The sequence below is a fragment of the Delphinapterus leucas genome, chromosome 3 (genome assembly GCF_059928025.1).
Source record: "Delphinapterus leucas isolate spDelLeu-1000000601 "Yukka" chromosome 3, BTC_Dleu_Yukka2, whole genome shotgun sequence".
NCBI lineage: Eukaryota > Metazoa > Chordata > Mammalia > Artiodactyla > Monodontidae > Delphinapterus > Delphinapterus leucas.
The window spans coordinates 128,735,182-128,758,506 of NC_143131.1; the positions used below are offsets into that span (position 1 = coordinate 128,735,182).

At 44.1% G+C, this 23,325-nt stretch overlaps 2 protein-coding genes and 1 long non-coding RNA gene across 5 annotated transcripts in view; 2 read left to right on the plus strand and 1 right to left on the minus strand.

The window, feature by feature from the left end:
- Window positions 1-1,723, plus strand: part of LOC149749697 (uncharacterized) — a 30,853-nt gene extending 29,130 nt beyond the window's left edge. Inside the window, exon 5 of the long non-coding RNA XR_016392821.1 lies at window positions 804-1,723. This is a non-coding gene — a long non-coding RNA (uncharacterized LOC149749697). The remainder of the gene's footprint in view (window positions 1-803) is intronic.
- Window positions 1-1,868, minus strand: part of SLC36A2 (solute carrier family 36 member 2) — a 75,392-nt gene extending 73,524 nt beyond the window's left edge. Inside the window, exon 1 of the mRNA XM_089909586.1 lies at window positions 1,495-1,868. The gene's annotated coding sequence lies outside the window, so the exon portion shown is untranslated. The remainder of the gene's footprint in view (window positions 1-1,494) is intronic.
- A 2-nt stretch (window positions 1,869-1,870) lies between these two features.
- LOC111183115 (proton-coupled amino acid transporter 1) overlaps window positions 1,871-23,325 on the plus strand; it is a 103,944-nt gene continuing 82,489 nt past the window's right edge. Inside the window, exons 1-7 of one of the 3 annotated variants that reach the window (XM_022590189.3) lie at window positions 1,871-2,009; window positions 13,256-13,403; window positions 18,450-18,540; window positions 19,517-19,605; window positions 20,078-20,173; window positions 22,223-22,307; window positions 22,884-23,102. In XM_022590189.3, coding sequence (XP_022445897.1) covers window positions 13,261-13,403; window positions 18,450-18,540; window positions 19,517-19,605; window positions 20,078-20,173; window positions 22,223-22,307; window positions 22,884-23,102 — 723 coding nt within the window. In that variant the 5' untranslated portion in view covers window positions 1,871-2,009; window positions 13,256-13,260. Of the gene's footprint in view, window positions 2,010-5,993; window positions 13,404-18,449; window positions 18,541-19,516; window positions 19,606-20,077; window positions 20,174-22,222; window positions 22,308-22,883; window positions 23,103-23,325 lie in introns of those variants that run through there. The other 2 variants (XM_022590192.3, XM_089909584.1) reach the window with 2 other exon arrangements.

Here is a 23,325-nt window from a genome sequence, read left to right on the forward strand (position 1 = left end):
CATCAGTAATTCCAATAGGGAGCTATGTGGTTCTCACAAGCTCTGCCTTTCTGGGGTAAAACATTAGGAGGAGCCACAGAATCAATGAAATTTGAGGTGGGAGATGACCTAAAGGGGGCATTCCTAGACTTGGACTCAGCAGCATTCCAAGCACAGCTCCTGGCACTGAGCAGTCAATGAACTGGGGACTTCTACCAGGGATGGGATGAATTCATTCATCCTCATATTTTGACTACATTCTTTTCTCTTTCCCTGCTGAAATGAATCAAGTGGAATAGATTTTTTAAAATATATATATAGGTTATGGAACATATAGAGATTTTAAACATATATACATAAAGTAATATATGTTTATGAAATAATTTAAACAGTACAGACAGTGAAGAATAAAAGTCTTAAGGAAAACAGTAAGTACTGGTATTCATGATTCTAAATTTTAACACCACACATCTGTACATGCCTATATATAGATACTTTTATAAATACATGGCATAGGGTTTGGAAAACAATACTCAAATGCTGGTAACTGTAAATCTTTGGAGAGGAGAGTGAATTTGGGAGAAGGGAAATTTTCACTGTTTATATATACCAAGGAAGTCCATGTTCATTATCTTGATTGTGGTGATGGTTTCACAGGTGAATACATATGTTGAAAGTTATCAAATTATACACTTTAATTATGTGCAGTTTATTGTATATAAATTAAACCACAATAAAGCTGTTAAAATATTCAGTAAAAATTATATAATGCAGTAACATATTTTTATTAGAAATGTTACGCAAGAATTTCCCTGGTGTTACAGTGGTTAAGAGTCAGCCTGCCAATGCAGGGGACATGGGTTCAATCCCTGGTCCAGGAAGATCCCACAGGCCGCGGACCAAGTAAGCCTGTGCGCCACAACTACTGAGTCTGCGCTCTGGAGCCTGTGAGCCACAACTACTGAAGCCTATGGGCCTAGAGCCCATGCTCTGCAACAAGAAAAGCCACAGCAAGGAGAAGCCCGTGCACCACAACGAGGATTAGCCTCCCCCGCTCACAGCAACTAGAGAAAGCTGGTGTGCAGCAATGAAGACCCAACGCAGCCAAAAATAAATAAATAAAGTTATATTAAAAAAATTTTTTTAAAGATAATGAATATATTTGTCACCTTGAAAGTTTCCTTATGTCCCTTTATAATCACTCTCTCCTCTCCTGATCTCCTCAGCCATTCCCAGGCAACCACTGATGTGTTTTCTGTCGGTGTAGATTATTTTAAAATTTCTAGAATATTATATAAACAGAATTTTGTTTTCTGGCTTCTTTCACTCAGCATAATTAAGATGTATCCATTCTGTACCTGTTTCAATAGATTTTTTTTTTTCTCCGTAATTTTTAAAAGTAAAATCTGCTAGGAGGAGGGAAGAGGAGCGTAGATAAGACATACACCCCCCTGTTGCCATTAAAAAATGTTATTTACATTTTTTAAATATATTAAAAAGAGGGTATTGACTTACCTCACTGCCCCATTTCCAGTCGCAACCACACGTTTGGGCAAACGTTTAAAAGTATGACGAAAGTTTTGAAAAGATGCATTATTTCTCGATTATTAAGCGCAACGTATGCTCGGTGAGACGTGTTAACGTACGGCTAGGGTAAAACTGAGCCACCTTTCACAAGCCCACAGCTCAGGGGACCGCGCTCTCCGACTCTGGACTCGCGGCCGGGCCTGGATCTTCGACGCGCGGCTCACGCCCAGATCCCGCGAGCACCGTCCTTCCCGCAGAGGCAGCTCCCGTCGCCAGGTGGTGCTGCGAAGCCGAGCCCCCGAGCCCCGCGAGAGGGGAGGAGCAGCCGCGCGCGGGAGCATGTGATTCGGGCCTCGGGTTTGGGAGCCTGGATCACGTGATGGCGCCCGGAAGCGGCTGCCTGGGCAGCGGAGGGTGGGGATGGCTAGGGCTCCGAGCTGAGGCAGGGAGTGGTGGGCTGCTGCGCTGAAGCTGGAGCCAGAGCCACAGTCGGAACCCGAGCGGTGAGTCCGCGCGCTGATGGCCTGGGGCTGGCGGCAGGTCGTCGCCTTCTGCTGGACCCACGTCGCCTTCCTCCGGGCTCAGCGGATGCTCCGGGTCAGGCACCGACCGGCTTAGGCTGCGGGTCCGAGTCTCCTCGGTATCCCGGTCGCAGCTGCGGTGCGATGCGGGCACTCCTCCTGGATGAGGGGAGGTGGAGAATCCCTAGTCCTTCGCGCTGTCTCCCTTGACCTCCCCGACCTGTTTGACAGGTGTGGAAACTGAGGTCCCGAGACGGGAAGAATCACCGAAATGACCAGCTAGAGCTTCTGTTGAGCGCTTTCTAGAGGGGTCCGGACATCGCGGGCAGGTGACCCGCCAGCTGCGGGAACCCTGCTTGGGACTTGCTAATAGCGGGTCTTTGGGTCATAGAATACCGAAACTACCACGATGCAGCGAAATTATCTTTTGCAGCCCCTTTCTAGAGCTGTGGGGAAATCGAGGTCCAAGAAGCGGTAGGGTTTGCCTAAGGTCATCCAGTGAGTTAGTCGCAGCCCTGCGACTAGAATCCAAGTCTCCCTGAGCTCCAGTGGCTTTTTGCTTTTCACCACACTGCCTCCTGCAGAAAACTTGACAGGTGAAAAGCACGCTTTTCCTTTCCGCTTTTCTTTCATTCCTCTCCCTTTTTTAGCTCTGCATTCTCCATCGCCGCCGGGATCGACTTGGCTCTGGGTGTGGTTCCCTGATTCAGTGTTCACCGATTTTTCTGCAAACTCATCATTCTGTAGGTTTTGTTTCTAAGCGTTCTGAAATTTTGTGTAAGTCATACCAAAATATGAAATAAGAAGCAGAGTATGCTCCTGGGAGGGTAGGTGGCTCACAGCTGAGGTTGTGGAGAGCCCTAACATTAGCTTGAAGAATGTCAAGACCTTTGCTTTATTTTTAATATAGCTTGTTAGATTTGGGGAATGCTGGTCATTCGGATGGATGTTTTGCTTGCCAAAAGAAGATAGCAGCGTGGTGTAATGGAAAGAACTGAGACTGGGGAATCATGAGATTTTGTTCTAGTTCTGACACTTGCTTTGCAACCTTGGGTGACTCCCATCCTTGCTTGGGTTTAGGTTTCCCAGTCTGAACAGTGATGGGGTGGAATCCCTAAGGTCTCCTTCTGCTGTGACATTCTCTGCATCTCAGTCTGTTTGTTGTCTATTCAGAGAGATTTTTTTCTCCTGTATATTAGTATTTCCCTTGCAAAAAGGTTTAATTCAGTTGTCTAGGAAGCAGTTTCTCTACTTATTTCTAGGTTACCATGAAATCCACCTCTTCTTTCTACCTATCTCTGTATTATATCTAAGCTAAATGCTGATAGCTGAAAATGGTTTTGACTTTTATTATTTTAAATATGATCAAGGCCCTCTTTGATTCTTGTTGAGAGGCTAGTCTACAGTAATTAACGTGATTGTATGTTTAGAGTGTGTTTTTTTAAAAGATGTTCTTGAAGTCAAGAGGACACAAAAGACTTGACCATTCCCTCTGGGTTTGAGACTGTTTGGGGTGGAGGCCTTATGCAACAGAGCCTGCTCTGATGATCATATTAAGTCTCTCTCCCTTTGTTTTCTGGTTGTGCCATTTATAATTGTCTGCTCTTGAGTCCTTGTTTTCCCTTTAAAGCATGTATCTGTTCATTTTGGCCTCATCCCTGTGGCAGCTTGAAGTGCTCAGAGCTTAGTCTATTTTAAAGGCAGTGTAAGGAGGTGGATTCCATTTCTTTTGTAATGTTCCAGAGACCACAACTGGGACGGTGGATGGAAGTGCCATAAAGGAAGTGGTTTTGGGGTGAGCATAAGAACTTTAAAAGAATTAGCGCTCTAGCATGTTGCAACACAGAGCATGGCAGTCCCTGTCTCTGGAGGTCATTGTCACTGGGCAATTACTTTTGGGAATGTTGTAGATTAGGTCATTGTGTTGGGTAGAGGGTCAGACTAGATAAAATTTTCAGTTTTCGGGCTTCCCTGGTGGCGCAGTGGTTGAGAGTCCGCTTGTAGATGCAGGGGACACGGGTTCGTGCCCTGGTCCAGGAGGATCCCACATGCCGCGGAGCGGCTGGGCCCGTGAGCCATGGCCGCTGGGCCTAAGCGTCCGGAGCCTGTGCTCCGCAGCGGGAGGGGCCACAGCAGTGAGAGGCCCACGTACCACAAAAAAAAAAAAAAAATTCAGTTTTCTTCTAACTCAGAAGTTCTTTGAAATTGTAGGACTGGACTTGTTAGCATGTGGGATGTGAGGTAGAGTAGATGAAACCGAGGTCCACTTTTGTGAATGCTTTATTTTTCCCCTTTGCTCAGATAACAATTCTCATGTTAAATATTCCACTTTTTCTTTCTTTTTATCCCTCTTCTCTTCCCCAGTGAGTGTCTCAGTTCTTTAAGTTCTTGATACCTCTTCCAGGGTCAGATGCTGAAGAGTCATTGCTGTTAATGGTATATTCTTTCTTTCCATCCTGACCTGAAGTGAGATCCTAGAGCTGGGCTGAGTGAGTGGACTTTGGTTTCTACTTTTGCTGACTGGTCCTCATACTTTCTTCCAGAGGTGTGTGACTACCCACTGAGTCCTAGGCTAGCTTTCTCTTTTTCCCATAGAGGAAGCTCACATTGTCTTAACCCAGATCTTGGCGGAATCTTGTACCTCCTTCCTTTGGCCGGGCCTTACTGGGTCTGAGCACACAAAGCTAGTCTCTATTTAATGAGTGTGGGGTCCAGTGGATAGGATATTCTGCATATGCCAAAAGAGAAACCTCCTGATGCTGTATTTGGTGCTGTCTCATCTTTTTCCTTCCATACATTTCTCTTGGAATCCTTGACACCCAGGGCCAGTTCTCAATGACCCTCTCTAGTAGGAAAGACTCCTCTGTGTTTCCCTTTTCCATGAAGTTCAGGAATCTGTCTACATGGGTTACTGGGATGCTCTTGGCACATAGATCACTGTTTCCGAGATGGAGACCTGGCTCAGCTCTCCAGAGTGATGGAATGGAGGAAGCCCTGTAGCGCTTTATTTGTGTAGTGACTCCCTGACTTGAACTTCTGACTTCTGTCCTTGAACTTCTCTCTGGTAATAACACAGTTGCTGCCATTAATGAGGGTCCATTATGTACCAGGCAACATAATTAACATCTTTTCCTTCTACCTTGTAACAATATTGTGATGTAAGCATTCTTTTTTTTTTTTTTATGTAAGCATTCTTAATGACATTTTTCAGATGAGGAAATTGAGACAAAGGGAGATCAGGGTCACACAACTAGGCTCTGAACTCATGTACTTTTTATTATTCAGGATTCCCCCTGTAGACCTAATCCTGCCCCAGTTTTGTTCCCAGGGAGATTTTGGGGAGAATAGATGGTGTGTTAGAAAGAACAGTGGACTAGGAATCGGATATGCTGTATTCTAATCCCAAACTGTTAACCAGCTGGGGGCTTGGTTTTCTCACCTATAAATGGGAAACTGGAGCTTGGTTACCTGTCAGTCATGCCTGGTCCTAACATTTAGAGATTTTTATAATTGTGGGTATAAAGTGAGTGTGTTTGCTCTTTCAGCTGCTTCCGTGCAGAGCCTGCTGACGTCAGCAGCTGTTTTGCGGCTGTCCTTGCACCAGAGCCTCTCAGGCAGGAGTCTCAAGTTAGGGAATGTACTTTTTTGGTAGATCAGATGGAGTCCTATCTGATGTCCTCTAAAATAAATCTTGTGGATGTCAGAAACGTTCACTTCCCTCCCTGTAGACCACATATAGGAACACAGTCTGTGTCCTTGTTCATGTTTTTGGAATTCCAGCAACAGAGAAGAGAACGTATATCTAGAGAATTCGCTGTTTCTCTGGGTTCCAGAGAATGTAATTGTTTCAGAATAATAGGTAGCACTTTTAGTCTGTGTATTATCACCAATCCATGAACTTTGGTAGGAGGTGAGGCCTGTGGTATACCTATCATAAGATCATATATATATATATATATATATATTTTTTTTTTTTTTTTGCAGTATTCAGGCCTCTTACTGTTGTGTCCTCTCCCGTTGAGGAGCACAGGCTCTGGACGTGCAGGCTCAGTGGCCATGGCTCACGGGCCCAGCCGCTCGGTGGCATGTGGGATCCTCCCAGATTGGGGCATGAACATGTGTCCCCGGCATCGGCAGGCAGACTCTCAACCACTGTGCCACCAGGGAAGCCCTATATGTTTTTTTTCATAGTGCCTTATATAAATCTGCCTGTAATCGGGATCATCTAAGAAGCTCGTTAAAATTAAAATGCTCAGGCTGAATCAGATTGGGCCCAGAAATCTGTTTTTGTTTTTAGCAGTTTTATTGAGATATAATTCACATAGCATACTATTCATCCATTTAAAGTGTACAATTCAATAGCTTTTCCACTGAACTCACAGTTATGCAACCATCAACACAATCAATTTTAGAATATTTCATCACCCAAAAGAAACTCTGAACCCTTTAGCTGTCACCCCCTAATCCCTCCCAACTCCCTACCGCAAACTCTAGGCAACTACTAATCTACTTTTTGTCTATAGGTTTCCCTATTCTGAACTTTCATATGAATGAAATCATACACTATATGATCCTCTGTGACTGACTTCTTTCCCTTAGAATAATGTCTTCAAGGTTCATCTGTGCTGTAGCATCTATCAGTGTTTCATTTCTTTTTATTGCTGAATAATATTCCATTGTATGAATATTCCACATTTCACTTGTCCATTCATCAGGGGTTTTTTTGGCTACTACGAATAATGCTGCTATGAACATTTGTGTGTATGTTTTTCTATGGACATACATTTTCATTTTGGTATGTACCTAGGAGTGGAATCATTGCTGGATCATATGGTAACTATGTTTAGCCTTTTGAGGAACTGCCAGACTGTTTTCCAAAGTGATTGCACCATTTTACATTCCCACCAGCAGTGTAAGAGGGAACCCTCTACAACTTGTCTACATCCTTGTGGATACTTATTATTGTCTGTCTTTGAGTCTAGCCATGCTGGTGGGTGTGAAGTGGTACCTCATTGTGATGTTTGTCTCTCACTTACCTGATGGCTAAGGATGTTGAGTATTTTTACAGATGATTATTGGCATTTTCACATCTTCGGTGAAATATTATTCAGATCCTTTGCCCATTTTTTAATTGGGTTTTCACTTTATTATTGAAGTGTAATATATTTGCAGACAATTTTTCCCATTCTGTGGGTTGTTTTTCACTTTCTCGGTGGTATCCTTTGAGGCATATACATTTTAAATTTTGATTAGGTCTAATTTACCTATTTTTTCTTGTGCTTCTGCTGTCGTATATAAGAAACTCTGCTTAATCCATGGTCACAAAAGTTTATACCTATGTTTTCTAATAAGAGTTTTTATAGTTTTAGCCCCTACATGTAGGTCTTTGACCTATTTTGAGTTAATTTTTATATATAGTGTGAGGTAGAGTTACAACTTCATTCTTTTGCACGTGGATATCCAGTTGTCCCGGTGTCAATTGTTGAAAAGACTATTTTTTTCCTCCATTGAATTGTCTTGGCACCCTTGTCAAAAATCAATTGACCGTAGGTATGAGAGTTAATTTCTGGACTCTAAATTCTATTCTGTTGATCTATCTGTCTGTCATTATGCCAATACTGTATTGTCTTGGGGTCACTGTAGCTTTGTGTAGCAATTGGGAAGTCCTCCAACTTTGTTCTTTTTCTCCAAAATTGTTTTGGCTAATTTGGGCCTCTTGAATTTCCATATGAATTTTAGAATTGGCTTGTTAATTTCTGCAGAAAGGCAGCTGGGATTTTGATAGGGATTCAATTGAATCTGTGGATCAATTTAGGGAATATTGCCATCTTAACAGTATTAAATCTTCTAATTCATGAATATTGGGATGTTTTTCATTTATTTAGGTCTTCTTTAATTTCTTTCAACAATGTTTTATAGTTTTCATGTACAAGTCTTACACCTACTTGGCTAAATTTCTTCCTGAATATTTGATTCTTTTTGATGCTGTTGTAAATAGAACTGTTTTCTCAATTTTGTTTTCAAATTGTTCACTGAAAGTACAAAGAAATACAACTGATTTTTGTATATTGATCTTATATCCTGCAACTTTGCTGAACTTATTAGTTCTAATGGTTTTTAGAGGATAATTTTTTATGTGTTTACAAGTCACCCTTAGAAGTATTGTTTAAATTTTAGTAATGAAGCTAACACTTTAGTACTGCCTCTCCCTCCCTCCTCTCTTTTCCTCTCCCTGACCTTCCCGTGTGCCCTGAAAGAGACCTACAAACTCATACAGATGGATTCTCCTTCCGTTATTGGAATTTATCTTGTTTATTGTACTGAATTTGGAATAGAATTTAATCACTAAGTCTTAAATAGCTATCTTGAGAACATTTTAGTATATTCAAAAGTAAGTTCAAAAATGAGTTTAGTATTTCCAAAAGTATGAGTCTGGTAGGTGAGGGAAAGATGCTCTTACAGTTTTTATTATCAGTGGTCTTTGTTGGAAATTAAAGAAACATAAAATAAAATAAATACAAGGAGCCACCCATTCATCAGAAATAGCAAAAATAAAAATGATAAAATCCAGGAATTCCCCGGCAGTCCAGTGGTTAAGACTCAGTGCTTTCACTGCTGGGGCCCAGGTTCAATCCGTGGTCAGGGAACTAAGATCCCACAACCTGTGTGCACAGTGTGGCCCAAAAAAAAAAAAAGATAAAATCCAAAGTTGGCAGGGTTATGAAAAGATAGGCATGTCCATATATTGCTAGTGATACTGTATGTTAGTTCAGTCATTTGTATGGTGATAACCATAGAAAAGCCTATTTATCTAGCTCTACTCCAAGGATATGACTTGAAAACTAGAAACTATTTGTAGGAATTTTTTTAGGTATGATGTAAGATAGTCCAAAAAAAAAGCTCAAAAGCCAACAGTTGGGAGCTAGTGAAGCAAATTATTTTATTAATATAATGATGGACCATTATATTACTATATTACAACTAAAGATCATCAGTGTGTGTACTGTGTAGATTCAAGGAAGAGTAGATATAAAATAAGTGGAAAAAAACCTTAAAATAATGAGAATATTGATTAATTAAAAATAGTTTATATAAGGAAATTTGTCAGGGTTATACAAATAGTTGGTATTTCAATGCAATTTTGGTTGAATGTACACTTGAAAAAAACAATATATACATATATATGTTTGCCAGTAAACATGCAGACTTTTCTTATGTAGTACACTTTTTTTTTTTGGCTGTGCCACGTGGCATGTGGGATCTCAGTTTCTTGACCAGGGATCAAACCCGCGCCCCCTACACTGGAAGGGTGGAGTCTTAACCACTGGACTGCCAGGGAAGTCCCTTAGTACACTCTTTTGAATCTAAATATCTTATGGAGATTTTACTTTGTGTTGATGGGCCACACATATTGTATAAACTCTGTCCGTTGTCCTCAAGAACCTGAAGGAAGAGCTGGTCTTGAACTCTTAAATATTACAACTCTTAAATATTAACTGTCCATACTCATTTAGACAGTTAACAGGGTCTAATAAAATCTCCCACAGGGCAGGAAATGGCAATTATAGCACTAGACAGTAGAAACCAGATTTCATCACAGAGAGCCCAAGGCAAGGTGTCCACGGAGGCTTGCACTCAGTGGGGACAGCTAGAGAGAAGAGGAGGACGCCTTGGTTGCCAGAAAGAACCCTAGAAGGCACTCCAGGGAGTGATTGCACCCACCCTCTACAGTGCTTCAATTCCTGCTTAGCAGCTCTGAGAGGGGCTTCTGCTTGGATCTTTCCAGGGATAAGGAGCTATCTCCTAGAGCGATCCATTTGGACAACTCCCTTTTTTTTAAAAAAATAAATTTATTTATTTATTTTTGGCTGCATTGAGTCTTTGTTGCTGCGAGCGGGGGCTACTCTTTGTTGTGGTACGCGGGCTTCTCATTGCGGTGGCTTCTCTTGTTGCAGAGCATGGGCTCTAGGCGCACGGGCTTCAGTAGTTGTGGCATGCAGGCTCAGTAGTTGTGGCTCATGGGCTCTAGAGCGCAGGCTCAGTGGTTGTGGTGCACAGACTTCGTTGCTCCGTGGCATGTGGGATCTTCCCGGACCAGGGCTCGAACCCACGTCTCCTGCATTGGCAGGTGAATTCTTAACCACTGTGCCACCAGGGAAGCTCTGGACAACTCCTTTTGATAGTTGTCTTATGTCTAGCCAAGGACCTGCCTCCCTTTACTTTCCACCTACTGATCCTGTATCTGAGTAATCTTTGAGGCTCCACAGAACAAATCTGACCCCTAGGACAGATTTTAAACACAGTTTTTTTACCTCCCGAGTTGCCAGTTCTCCAGGTTGAAACTTCTCAGGGCTTCCAACCATTCTTCATTTAGCTGGTTTTCTTCCCCCTCATGACCTTGGTGCTGACCCCTGGCTATACCACAGTTTATCATTATCCCCTTTATAGCATGCTGCCTGGAACAGAGTACAAGGTATGGCAAAAAAGAACAGTCTGTCATCTCCCTGGGGTTCTCTCTTGTTGTAGTGCAACCAAAAATTGCATTAGTTGAATTGGCATCTATTATGATATCATTGATTTCTGTTGAGCTTATCAACTAAAACCCATAAGTAGCATTTTTTTTTCCTTTTTCAACATGCACACAGTTGCCAAGCCACATCTTCCACATCCTGCAGTTGTTCATTGGACTTTTGATCTGTAGATTTCAGCTTCTTTCTGAGCAGTTTTCTTAGTGATAATCTGCTGTGGGTCACAACATAAAGAGGCCTCTTTACAGTGTTTGAAATAAATTGAGCGTCTGTACCAAGTAAGCAAGAGTGGTTTTTGGTTGATGGGGAGGGATTGGGGAACTTGTCAGTGCCTGTTTTCTGTCCCTCTCCCTCAGTAATATGCAGGGTTCACCTGGAAGGCGCTGTTCCTCAGATGCTTTTGGTGTATTGGAAGAGACTAGAAATTAGCTGCTGTTTGCATAAAGAATTGCATTAATTGATTCCTGGAATATTAGAGCAATAGTTTAGTACACCGTACCCCCCACCCCCGCCTTTTTTTTTTTGCGGTACGCCGGCCTCTCACTGCTGTGGCCCCTCCCGTTGCGGAGCACAGGCTCCGGATGCGCAGGCCCAGCGGCCATGGCCCACGGGCCCAACCGCTCCGCGGCATGTGGGATCCTCCAGGACCAGGGCACGAACCTGCGTCCCTTGCATTGGCAGGCGGACTCCCAACCACTGTGCCACCAGGGAAGCCCCACCCCCGTCTTTTTGAGCATGTGGAACTAAGACCCGAGAGAAATAAGGAGAATTGTTCCAGGCTACTGAGCAAACTGGTGTTAGAGGCAGCTTTAGCACCCAAGCCTTCTGACATTCATAGAAATGAATTTAATTGCTTTTGCCTGAATAGCAGCTTTCAACTGTTCATATTGAGATACTAAATAGATATTTTGTTTCCTGGCCCTCTTACGAATTTCATTGCCCCAGAGCTTAGATGACTTCCTTGAATTCCTCCACCATGTGAGTAAATGATGCTGACTTAGATATCTAGCAAAGTCGGCTCTGGTGGTGAAGTGAGGCAGGATCCTCTCTGGGACTTCCAAGCCCTTCACTGGCTTTGGAAGCACTTTCCTCGTGAGATTACGTGGGGTCCTTCCTCCATTATAGTTGGTGGGAGAAAATGAGATCAACCTTGGATCACTCAGGTGCTAGGTGGGGTCAGTTTCCAAAGAGTCCCTTGGGACTGGACCTCTGGGAGCACTTGACACAGAGCTGTCTATCCTCTGGCAGCTAGTGATGGGTGCTGGGCGGGACGGTGTGTTGTGATGGCCATCAGAGGTCCTGTCTCCTCACCAGGCATCTGAGATAGCACATCAGACTAAGGATGGGCATCCAGCCACGTGCTGAGGGAGAGCCCCTTGTAGGCAGCTGGTTGTGCCAGTCTGCCAAGTGTCAGAAGGATTTTTATTGGTAATTTTTAATGTTCATGAGCCTTTTCTTCCTTACTTGATTGCGGATTCTTGGAGGAAGTTGACTCTCTTTCATTATGATATTCCATCACTGCAACTGGCAGTGTATTCAGTAGGTGTTTCCAGATTTAGGCAGGGCATCAGGATGTATGTTTACGGCTTGGTGCTACCTGTCTGTAGCAGAGCAGGTCCCTTCATCTTTTGGGGAAACGATCCTTCATCTGTGAAATGAGTAGTTTGGTGTGACCTCCGAAGGCCCTTTTAGCAACCGTCTCTAGGATTCTGGGAGCCTACACAGCTCTCAAAATGTATCCTTATAGTGTATCTTAGCGAAGTCCTTGTATTTCTCTTTTCTGGTGTATAATTATTAAAAACTCCACTCGTGGGACACCACCCTCACCATCCTTCCTCAGCACACAATAGGAAGGGTTTCTTCTTTCACCAGCTTTTGAAAAATTGGCAAAAAAAGGAGAAGGGTTGTGGCGGGGAGATGTTGCTACAAGGGCCAGTGGTGAGCATGTCTTATGCTCCTGGTCATCCTTTGTGCTGCTTTCAGCTGCCATTTCTCAGTATGCAGGCTGGTTGCAAGAAAAGAGTCCTAGGATGAGGGAATGAGCATCACTGATGACCTCCAAAGAGTATAGGACATACCAGAAATCACGGCAGAGAGAAAGAAAAGGTCATCTGTGGCTCTGGGGCCTGGTGGCGAGTTTGAGCAGAATTAGATGATCTAGAAGGGATTTCTGGAATGCAGAAGAGGCTCTTTCTGGACCGAATGCAGAGGAAAAATAGAATACAGCTAGGAATATTTAGGTTCCCATCCTCTGAGAGCTTGCTCTTGGGGAAGGTGGATGTAGATACAATGTCAGTATTGTTCAGGGTCCAAGAAATTACCTCAAAGGAAGGGGTCGTTAATCCCAACCTAAGGAATGGGAAAGGCTGCCTAGAAGTGCCTGTCTGCGTCTTTCCCCATCCCTCCCAAGCCGTGCCTCACCTTTGCTCTGTCCAGATGTGCGGGCAAATTTAGAATCTTATGAGTGTGGCACCGACTAGATAGGTTGCGAGGGAGAAGCCAAGAGAGCTCAGCCCGCCCATGTGTACTTTGTACCTTTTTCATTTCTCTTGGTATCAGGCAACGTCATTGTACTTAATCCATAGTGCAGCTGTCACTGAGCTACTGTGGCAATGGCTGCTTCTGCCCCAGAGCCGACTCCAGGCTTGGAGCTAAAGGCCCCAGCCACTGGAGGTCTTAGCACTGCCCCTGTCCCCCCAGTTACCATGTCCACGCAGAGACTTCGGAACGAGGACTACCGTGACTACAGCTCCACCGACGTGAGCCCGGAGGAGAGTCCATCTGAAGGCCTGAACAACTTCTCTTCCCCAGGATCCTACCAGCGGTTCGGGGAAAGCAACAGCACAACGTAAGTAGCTGTTCCTGTCTACCCTCCCGGGTGGGGTTCGTATTCCTAAATTCTGTATTAGTAACGTAATCTCCATTAGAGTTATTTTTGCTCCCCTATTTTTATCAGTTCCCTACTTTACAGGTGAAAGTAAGAGGTAAAGAGATTGAGTGAGTAATGGTGCTAAGATTTGCGCTTCTTGTCTGCCACTCTCTAGTCTGTTTCTTATTCTTTGTTCATTTCACCTGTGTGGTCCCAGAAGGCTGGTGCCGAGTAAGAGCCTGAACATCAGAAAAACTTCTAGAGAGAACATTCTCTTAATTTAGAGCCATGAGTCGTCTGTGCTAGAACCTTAAATGCCTCCAAGTCCAATTGGAAGCCTCCTTTGCAAAGTCTCCCCCAGACTTCCGTCCCCATCACCAATCAACTGGGACATTTGGCGGAAGAAGTAGGAAGAGGGAGGAATAACTTCTCCTGCCCTTAAAACACTCAAGGGCTTGTTAAAGGTGATCTGCTTTGCATGCCCTTGGGAGGGCTTAAGTCTTACCCCTGGAAACTGAATTCCAAGTCTCATCTGGGTGAGTTTGGCCCTCTATGGCCTCAGTTTTTCCAAATGTAAGATAAAATTGAGGACCCCTTACCCCGTGAAGCTATACCGACTCACTGTTCAAATGAAAAGATTCAGAGGAGGGTTTTCTACTCCACTGAGTTGTCTGGCTCAGTTCTGAAAGTCAGCAGAGCCCCGACATTTTCTCTGGACCCCAGCATTCCATCTTTTGCAGCCCTTCTCTTTATTCCTCAAGCTTTGCCATCACCTGCTCTGTGTTCCCTTGTGGGTTGGGTGTGACTTAACTGAGGGATCCATTACGTTCTTGACTCACACTGTCCCACTGTGACTACCCAAGGAGACCATGGAAGCTTCTCTTGAAGTTCATTACTGGTGAAGCTCCGCCTAGCTGCAATCTCTCCTAGTGCAGGGCATTTTCCCTAGTGAACTCAGAACTAGAGGAGATGGTTGGCCCACGTTATAAGCCCCTCTCCACCTCTAGCTGGTTTTCTGCTCATAAAGATTCAGCCTCCATAACTTCTTTCTCCTGTGGCATGCTATTTTAGATTCCCCCATTTGCTTGCAGTGTTAGCTGATGGAAAATATTGCTAAGACCACAACTGGCAGCAGTGAGGACTGTCTTTCCTCTTTTTTCCCTAACCTTACCTACCTAATTGGCTTCCCCCAGGTGGAAGGAGTGTCAGATGCAGCCAATGACATTTGATAGCTTCCCTTCCGAAGTCACTCTTGTTACTGTGAAATACTTCTTCCAAGCTTCTCTCTCTCTAGTTTCCTTTCCAGTTTTTGCTCCTTGTTCTTAGGCATCAGCTTGTCTATGCAGTGCTTGCCGTATGGGGTCTAGATTTTCATATTTATTTTTTCTTTTCTTTTTTTTGTCATTATTTTTTTTGGCCGCGAGGCTTGCGGGATCTTAGTTCCCCAGCTAGGGATTGAATCCGGGCTCTGGCAGTGAAAGCGTGGCGTCCTAACCACTGGACCGCCAGGGAATATGGAAAAAGTACATGGAACAAAGTACAAGAAGCAAAGTATATGTACTTCGTTCCATGTACAAAAAGCATGTACACACCAGGCTCTTCTAAGGGTTTAGGGCTCAGTAAAAACCCCTAATCGGGGTGCAAATAGGAACCCCAGATGCTTCCATGATGATGTGTTTGGTGAGGGTATTTCCTAACACTTGAATGTTATCAAGCTGTCGACTGCTTTGATGACAGCCTCATTTTTTACTCTTTTGGGCAACGTTTTCTTGTTGCCCTATTGAGCTACATTATACTGCTCTTGATCAGGCTTTGATACTTTTTCTCTAGGCTGGCAGGCTGAGAAACCAGTTGACTGAAACTGGTCTTCTGTAGGTTATCTGGAGCAGCCACTTGCAAAGTATGGTCTTCAGACCCTTTAGGGCTCCCAAGACCATTTTAAGAAGCCCACGAAGTCAAAACTGTTTTCATAATAATACTAAGATGTGATTTGTTTTTTCACTGTGTTGACATTTGCACTCATAGTTCAGAAGAAATGATGGGTAAAATTGCTGGCGCCTTAGTGGAAATCAAGGCGGTGGCACCAAATTATGCTTGTCATCGTATTTCTCACTGTCACACATATACGTATACAGAGAATAAGCCGGTTTCACTTAAGCACGTCCTTGATGAAGCAGTCAAATTACTAATTTTGTTAAATCTTGACCCTTCGGTACAGGTCTTTTAATATTCTGTGTGACAAAATGGAAAGTACACATGCAATACTTCTACTGAACAACTAACAAAGTATAGGTCATTCAGACCTGAGTACTTGGCAGACATTTTCTTGAAAATGGCAGTAATGAGACCGTCACCTCAAGAAAAACAATCAGTAGTATTTGTTGCCCACAATGAAATTTGAGCTTTCGAGCAAAATCAGAAAAAAAAAAACTCGTATCCAGCACTGTGACCTTGACAGCTTCCCTCTACTCAAAGACTTTTCTGATAAGATTAGGAATGATATTAATGAATGTGATTTTTTTTGATATCGTATAATGAAATGTGCCAGCATTTGGAAGATCCACATAGCTCAGGGAATCACTATCTTCCCAGATGACCAAAGGGCGATGTTAGAAAATTGTGTGTGGGTAAAAGATCCATCCAAGGAGCAAGATTACCAGTGCGTTTTCATGTAAGAGAGGATGAAAAGGTCAGATTCCACATTACAGCTAACTTCTAAGAAACTCCATGTGTCGAGTTTTGGTGTAGTATCAAAGAAAAATTATCACAATTGTCAGAAGAGGCTATTAAGATACATACTAACTACATGTCTGTGTGAGGACAGATTTTCTTCAGGTACTTCCACCAAAACAACATATCACAACAGCTCGAATGCAGAAGTAGGTAGTCCAGCTGTCAAACAAGACATTAAAGCGATTTGCAAAGAAGTAAAACAGTGTCCTTCTTCTCACATTATACTTTTTGGAAAATAGAGTTACTTTTTGTTAAAAATTGGTTATTTATATTAACATGTAATAGGTTTATTGTTATTTTAAATTAATAAATGTTTTAAAATTTCTTGGTTTAATTTACAATATAATATATGTCAGCAGACATAATCCATATAAGCAAAAACTGTTTGGGATCCTCAATAATTCATAAGTGTATAAAGGGGACCTAAGACCAAACAAGTATACAAGAACAGATTTGGAGGGTAAAGAGACGACAGAGATTTGTGAGGCTTATTTCTCCCTCCCACCCTCCGCAGTTAAGACTCTGCAGTCCATGGAGTTGATTTTGTGATAGGTCATATGGGTTTGGGTAATCCCAGCTCATGGCCATTGATTAAAAAGCATGATTTTGGTCAATTGCCTGGAACCCTGCTGTTTCAGAGCTGAGGTATGCTGTTCTGGTCCAGTCCCCTCACTCTACGGATGAGAGAACAGGACCGGAGAAGGGAAGGGAATTGCCATATGGAGTTAATGGCAGAGCCAGGGCTGGAGGGACCTGATCTCCCATGAAACCCAGCTCAGAGGCATTTTGGGGAGGCCTCTGGTAGGCAGGTGGTTTTGATACAGTGCTTATCTTTGCCCTTAAGTGGATTAAACATTTGCCAAGATAGAAATTTGCTTAGTCCATCACCCTGCACTTAATCTCCTGGTCACTGGCCACTGATAATGAATGAGTCACCCCTGGACCCTTACTGTCCTTTAGTTTAATCCAGGAGAGCGCTTGCCTCTTCTCATTCAGACTTGAAGCAGTTTTCTTCATCTTGCCTGAGAAGCTTGGGAGACGGTAGGAAGGTCAAGAGATTTTCTTCCTGGAGATAGAGGGAGAAAGGTTACCGAAAGTAAAATTCCTTTCCAGAGAGTGTAGATGGGTCTTATTTATTACGGTCTTTACAAGTTAACACATGACTTGCTTTCAGTTTCTACTGAATTGCAGATTTGAAGAAATATGTGGAAGCATCATTTATGACGTATTTAGGTTATTTGCACAGAAGAATTTCCAGACAGTGCCAGGGGCCAAATCCTGATTAAGTCTGTGGTACCATGTTTGATCTTTTCCGTATCCTGCTGGAGTAACAGAGGATGGAAAATGCTAAAGATGAGGCCACTGACGTAAGTCCTTTGAGGAGCTCCCATTCTGTATGGAATGCCCACCCTCACCCAACCTGAGCGGCCACAGAGGTGACGCACTCCTCTGTGTTGGTGCTCACGCCTGTGTCTGGGCGAGTGTTCCCAGACTCTTCTTCCCTGTTGGCACACACACAGAGCCCTACGTAGGGCCCAGCTGGGCTCAGCCCAGGTCTCTGCACGCTACAAGCCCTCACCTCCCTGCCCCTCCCTGGGCACTGTTCCTGGACTCTTCCTAGGACAGGGATCTTTCTACCTTGGGTGGTTGTTAACGTGTCCACTTTATCTCCTTGGAGACTTTTATTAGCTTCTAGAGACTGAGGTCCGTATCTGGTTCATGCTGATTTCCACCATTGCATTAACACAATGTTTTACACATTATAGATGGTATTTGTTGAGTGAAAACATAATGAGGACACTTGAGAGACTTTACAGTTGCAGCTTCAGGTGCACAGTCTGTACAACAGATGAGGGAAAACTGTGTCCTCAAGGCAGAAGGATAAACTAGGTGACTGTGTGAAGAGGGCTTCTCCAATCTTGGGCATTTGACTTTTTTTTTTTAATAAAAAGTACACCAGGGACTGCAGACCCCCACTGTCCCTCTGATCTAATCTCCAAGAGAGGTGGACTTTGCAGATGCTTCAGGGAACAGAGTTTATAGCCCAGTGACTAAGAGAGTGGGCTCAGGGGCTAGACAGCCTGGGTTTGAATCTAGGCTCACACTCAAGGTACGTGGCCTTGAGCAAGTTGCTCCCTCATGCATAAGGTGAAGTTAATACCTATCTCATAGGGTTGTTGTGGAAATTGAATGAGATAACTCATGAAGGCACTTAGCACAGTGCTAAGTGCTCAGTAAATGCTAGCTCTCATTATTGTTAACATGCCCTTGTCTGCCTTCTTCCCACTTCAGATGGTTCCAGACCCTGATCCACCTATTAAAAAGCAACATTGGCACAGGACTCCTGGGGCTGCCTCTGGCCGTGAAAAATGCAGGCATCTTGGTAAGGGTCTGTGTCGGTGCAAGGAAGTATTGTGACACATTTTAGGAGACAGTGGTTTTATTTTAATTTACTTCATGGAAAACATTTTAAAATGGGAAGCTTTTCTTTTTCAAATTCAGTTGAGAGAAAGCAAAGTTCAGGTGTTCATTCATCTAAAGATATATATATATATATTTTTACATCTTTATTGGAGTATAATTGCTTTACAATGGTGTGTTAGTTTCTGCTTTATAACAAAGTGAATCAGTTATACATATACATATCATCTAAAGATATTTATTGAGGATCTTCTGTGTGCCAGGCACTGTTCTAGACTCTTAGAATATTATCAGTGAATAAAAACAGACGATGATTCCTTTCCTCATGGAGCTTACTTTGAGGCGAGGAGGAGGTACTTGAAAAGTTTCTGGAAGTTTCTGTCAATAATATTAACTAATGAGTTAGTAGCAGAAGTCTGTCCATTTTCTACACAGTCCTTCCATGCCCTACCCTTAGATGGCCAACTCTGAGAATCTTATTTTTTTCCTTTCATGATTCTCCCCCTATAGGCTGCCTATCCAAAGCCATTCTGGTTTCTTTTAAAGTTGGAGAAGCTTAGAGACGGGGATTGTCCTCCGCTAAGGACGGTGTTGTGGCATTGCTCTGGAGAGAACTCTCCCACTTCCACCACCCCTTAGCCTGTCTCTTCTTCCCAGACAGTCCCAGGAGCCTTCTATTCTGCCGATTGGCAACAGTCTCGGAATAGCCTTATCTTGTGTCATTCTCCTCCGGGAGATTAATTCTCTAGAAGGCCTGCTGAGGTTCAGATGATGCCCGTCCTACTCAGCTCACCTCTGTGAGCACGTTTGTCTCTCGAAAGCTCTGCCGGAAGTTCTGTCATTGGAAGGTTCCCTAGTAAAGTTTTGATCATTTGCAAATCCAGTTCTAATTCTGTCTGCTTGTCTCTCCCCCTCTTACCCACAACGCCTGTCTGCAGATGGGTCCCCTCAGCCTGCTGGTGATAGGCCTCGTGGCTGTGCACTGCATGGGTATCCTGGTGAAGTGCGCTCACCACTTCTGCCGCAGGTGAGAGCCCTCCGAGCCACTTCTCGAGTGACAGATTGTCCTTTGGGGTTCCGTTGCCAACACTGAAAGTGAGCACTTAACACAGATCACTCTGGACTCTGTGCCGGCTGAAGGTGGCTGCTAGTCATCGCAGCACTGCCTTTCCCTGGCGATTTTTGTGTTCTTTTTTAGCTTGCTGTCATCTGTCACACTTACTTATATCCAGTGGACAGAGACCACATTCTGGTTTTACGTGCTTTGTAATATTTACCCCATTGAAAAGGTTTACCAGATGGTTGTTAATTATAAGGGAAGTAATCGTCCCATTGACATAAGACTTCTGCTCCTTGAAAGCATCAGACCCAGGACTCAGCGGTATGTCTAAGGTGGCTGATGGGGAACCGGCCCAGGTCTCCCGTGAGCTGTGTTTGTTCTGTTGTTGTCGTTGTCTGACCCCTGCACTCTGCCCTTCCTCTCCCTCCCCTCCTCCCAGACTGAACAAGCCCTTTGTGGACTATGGGGATACGGTGATGTATGGCCTGGAAGCCACCCCCATCTCCTGGCTCCGGAACAACGCCCACTGGGGAAGGTAATGGGTTTCCTTTTTCTTTGCGGCTGTGGCCGCCGGGTGTGGAGGCCTTCGGATAGGGAGGTGAGGTGTGGGAGACAGTGCAGCTCGTGAGAAGAGCATTGCTTGGGTCTGTGGACTTGAGTTCTAGCTTAGCTCTGCCAGTGGTCATTTGTGTGACCCTGGGCTGTGTGACCTCTCCTTTCTGTGGGCCTCAGTTTCCTCATTGGTAAAACTTGGGTCCTGCCCTGAAAGATACTGAAGGGCTCTCCCAGCTTTGACAGCCTGTGACCAGTGATTATATTTCATCCCCTTGTTTGGTTAACAGATATATTTAAGCACACTCTTATAAGTGGTACAAAACAATTTTAGGTATAGGGAGGGGGGTTTCCCTGAGGGATATTATGTAGTCCTGGCACTCCAATAGACGGAGAAAGATGCATGGGAATCTTGAGAACAAGAGATCAGGAAAAGGATATACCAGTAGAGAGAGTCATGAGCTAGAAATACACCGCAGGAGCCCTGAGAGGGAGGAGCCCTAAAGACGCTCTTGTCCGCAGTGGCAGATGAGAAGCGCACGTGATAGGAGCTTTCAGGGCAGGGTACTGGGCAGGAGAAGGAAGGCTTCAAGGAGGAGGTGAGGTGAGCCAGAACAAATGGGTTTGTTAGGGAAAGAGACGTTTCAGGACCTGGGTTGGGAGGTGTTTGGAAGTTTCTCCTTATGGTAACTTTTCAGATGCCTGGAGAGAAATATTCTACTGTTTGTTTCCGATTTGAGGAAACGGTACATGTAGATGTAGAAAATTGATAACATCGAGGGCTGAATCCTTTTTTTAAAAAAAAAGTTGAATCACATTAAAGTTATGTTCTCCAGAAAAACTCCTTGTTGTGGTCATAGGGAGACTTTTACCTTCACACATAGTCGGCTTCTTCCTGTGATGCAGGATTATGTAATTCTTTCAGCAAAGTCGTTTTCTGTGCCTGGGAGAAGCCAGATTGCCAAGTGACCACTGTTGGTTGGTTGGTTGTTAGTTGATTCTTTCTTGACCTCTCTTCTTTTCTCCTCTTCCTTTCTTCATCTCTTTTTTCCTCTCTCCTCCTCCTCTCTTTCCCTCTAGCCCCATACCTTCCCCCTCCTTCCTTACTCCCTCCCTCCCTGCCTTCCTTTAATAAAATTAATGTGTGCTTGTGGTTAAAAAAAAATTTTTTTTTTTTGGAACATGATAGGAGAACATAAAGTGAAGAGTAAAAGTATAACCCAGTCACAGTTGCATGGGTTTTCTTTTGGAATTTTCTGAATATATACAAACATACACACATTCTTAACATTTTTTACACTAATTACCATACTATGCATACTGACTGGAAACTTGTTTTGTTTTTTTCCCTTAAAGGTCTTAGACATTTCTTTATCAGCACACGCAGATTTAACATATTCTTTTTATCTGCTGTATTCTGTTTCATCTCATAATGGCCTATAATTTAATCGTTTTCCTTTTGATGACCCCTTAGGTTGTTACCAGCTGTTGTTGTAACAGTGCTTCAACCAGCAGCCTGTTTTGGTACATCAATTTCTGTGTCCTTATGTGAGAGTCAGTTGGTTCTTAGATCCAAGTTATAGAAAGAGGTCTGTGAAGGGGTCCACTTCTTGGGCTTTTATGCTGAGGGTTCCCTGTAGCTTTAGGACAAACAGTGTGAGAGGGGATAGGCGGGCTATGGGAAGCGGGTAGCCAAGGGACTGGGTAGTGGTCCTGGTGTATGTGCTCCGCCCCGGCCAGTGCAGTCTCAGGACTGTCTCAAGTCTGCCTGACCGCGTGCAGCATTCCTGACACGAAGCCAGGAAGGGGACCTCGGGAACCACACAGATAGCACCTCCTTCACCTTCCTCTAAGGCTCTAGACCAGTGGCACGTGGCACATTTTCTCCTCTTTCCTGGGCACACTCATCCTTGTCACCTGATGGGAAGGGTCTGTGATGACTTGGGAATAAGCGCTGTTCAAACACCTGTCTCTCTGGCAGTCTTGCTTGCTATCATTACGATCTTTGTCTTCCTTCCTTCCCCACCTGCAGGCACACTGTGGACTTCTTCCTAATCGTCACGCAGCTGGGATTCTGCTGTGTCTATTTTGTCTTTCTGGCTGACAACTTCAAACAGGTAGGCCCTGGTAAAAAGAGAGACTGGCAAGAGATGAGTGGACTTCCTGTTTAGGGTCTCTTCCAAGCCAGTTTTGTTCAACACAAGAATTGAGATCTTAACACTTTACGTAGAACAGTGTCAGTGTCGTTTGATTTTATCTAAAGACCCAGGGCGTGGGACTTCCCCCGTGGTCCAGTAGTTAAGACTCAGCAGTTCCACTGCAGGGGGCACAGGTTCGATCCCTGCTCAGGGAACTAAGATCCTGCATGCTGCATGGCGTGGCAAAAAATAAATAATAAATAAATAAATGAAAATTAAAAGAAAAAAAATACTTTAGAGAGACCCAGGGCATCGAGAAACCTCAAGATGTCTTGCTGTCCTCCTGTCTTTAGGTAAGATGTGATCAAATCCAGTTCAGACATTCAGGTGGCTAACAATTACGAAGATCTCCAGAGACAGTTCATCGACCACTAACTTTCTATGTGGCCTTCTTCACACGCTGAGCCTTTAGCCAAGAATCCCTTCTGGTGGGAGGGCCACTGGCCTTTGTCATTTGAGAGGCTTTCCCTGCAGCTTTTCTTCCCCTCGTTCTAGGTGATAGAAGCAGCCAATGGGACCACCACCAACTGCCACAACAACGAGACGGTGATCCTGATGCCCACCATGGACTCGAGACTCTACATGCTCGCCTTCCTGCCCTTCCTGGTGCTTCTGGTGTTCGTCAGAAACCTCCGAGTCCTGTCCATCTTCTCCCTGTTGGCCAACATCACCATGGTGGTCAGCCTGGTTATGCTCTACCAGTTCATTGTTCAGGTATGACCCCAGGCTCCCCGCTCCACCTATTAAATAATCAGAGAAACAAAGTGAGTAAGTGGAACATAAGTAGGGGTTTGTTACTTATGAGCAGTGTACTTAGGTTAGGGCTTCTCAGCGTGGGCACTGTTGACGTTTGGGCTGGATAACCCTTTGTTGTGGGGCTGTTCTGTGCATCGCGGGTTGTTTAGCAGCATCCTGGTCTCTACCCACTAGGTGCCAG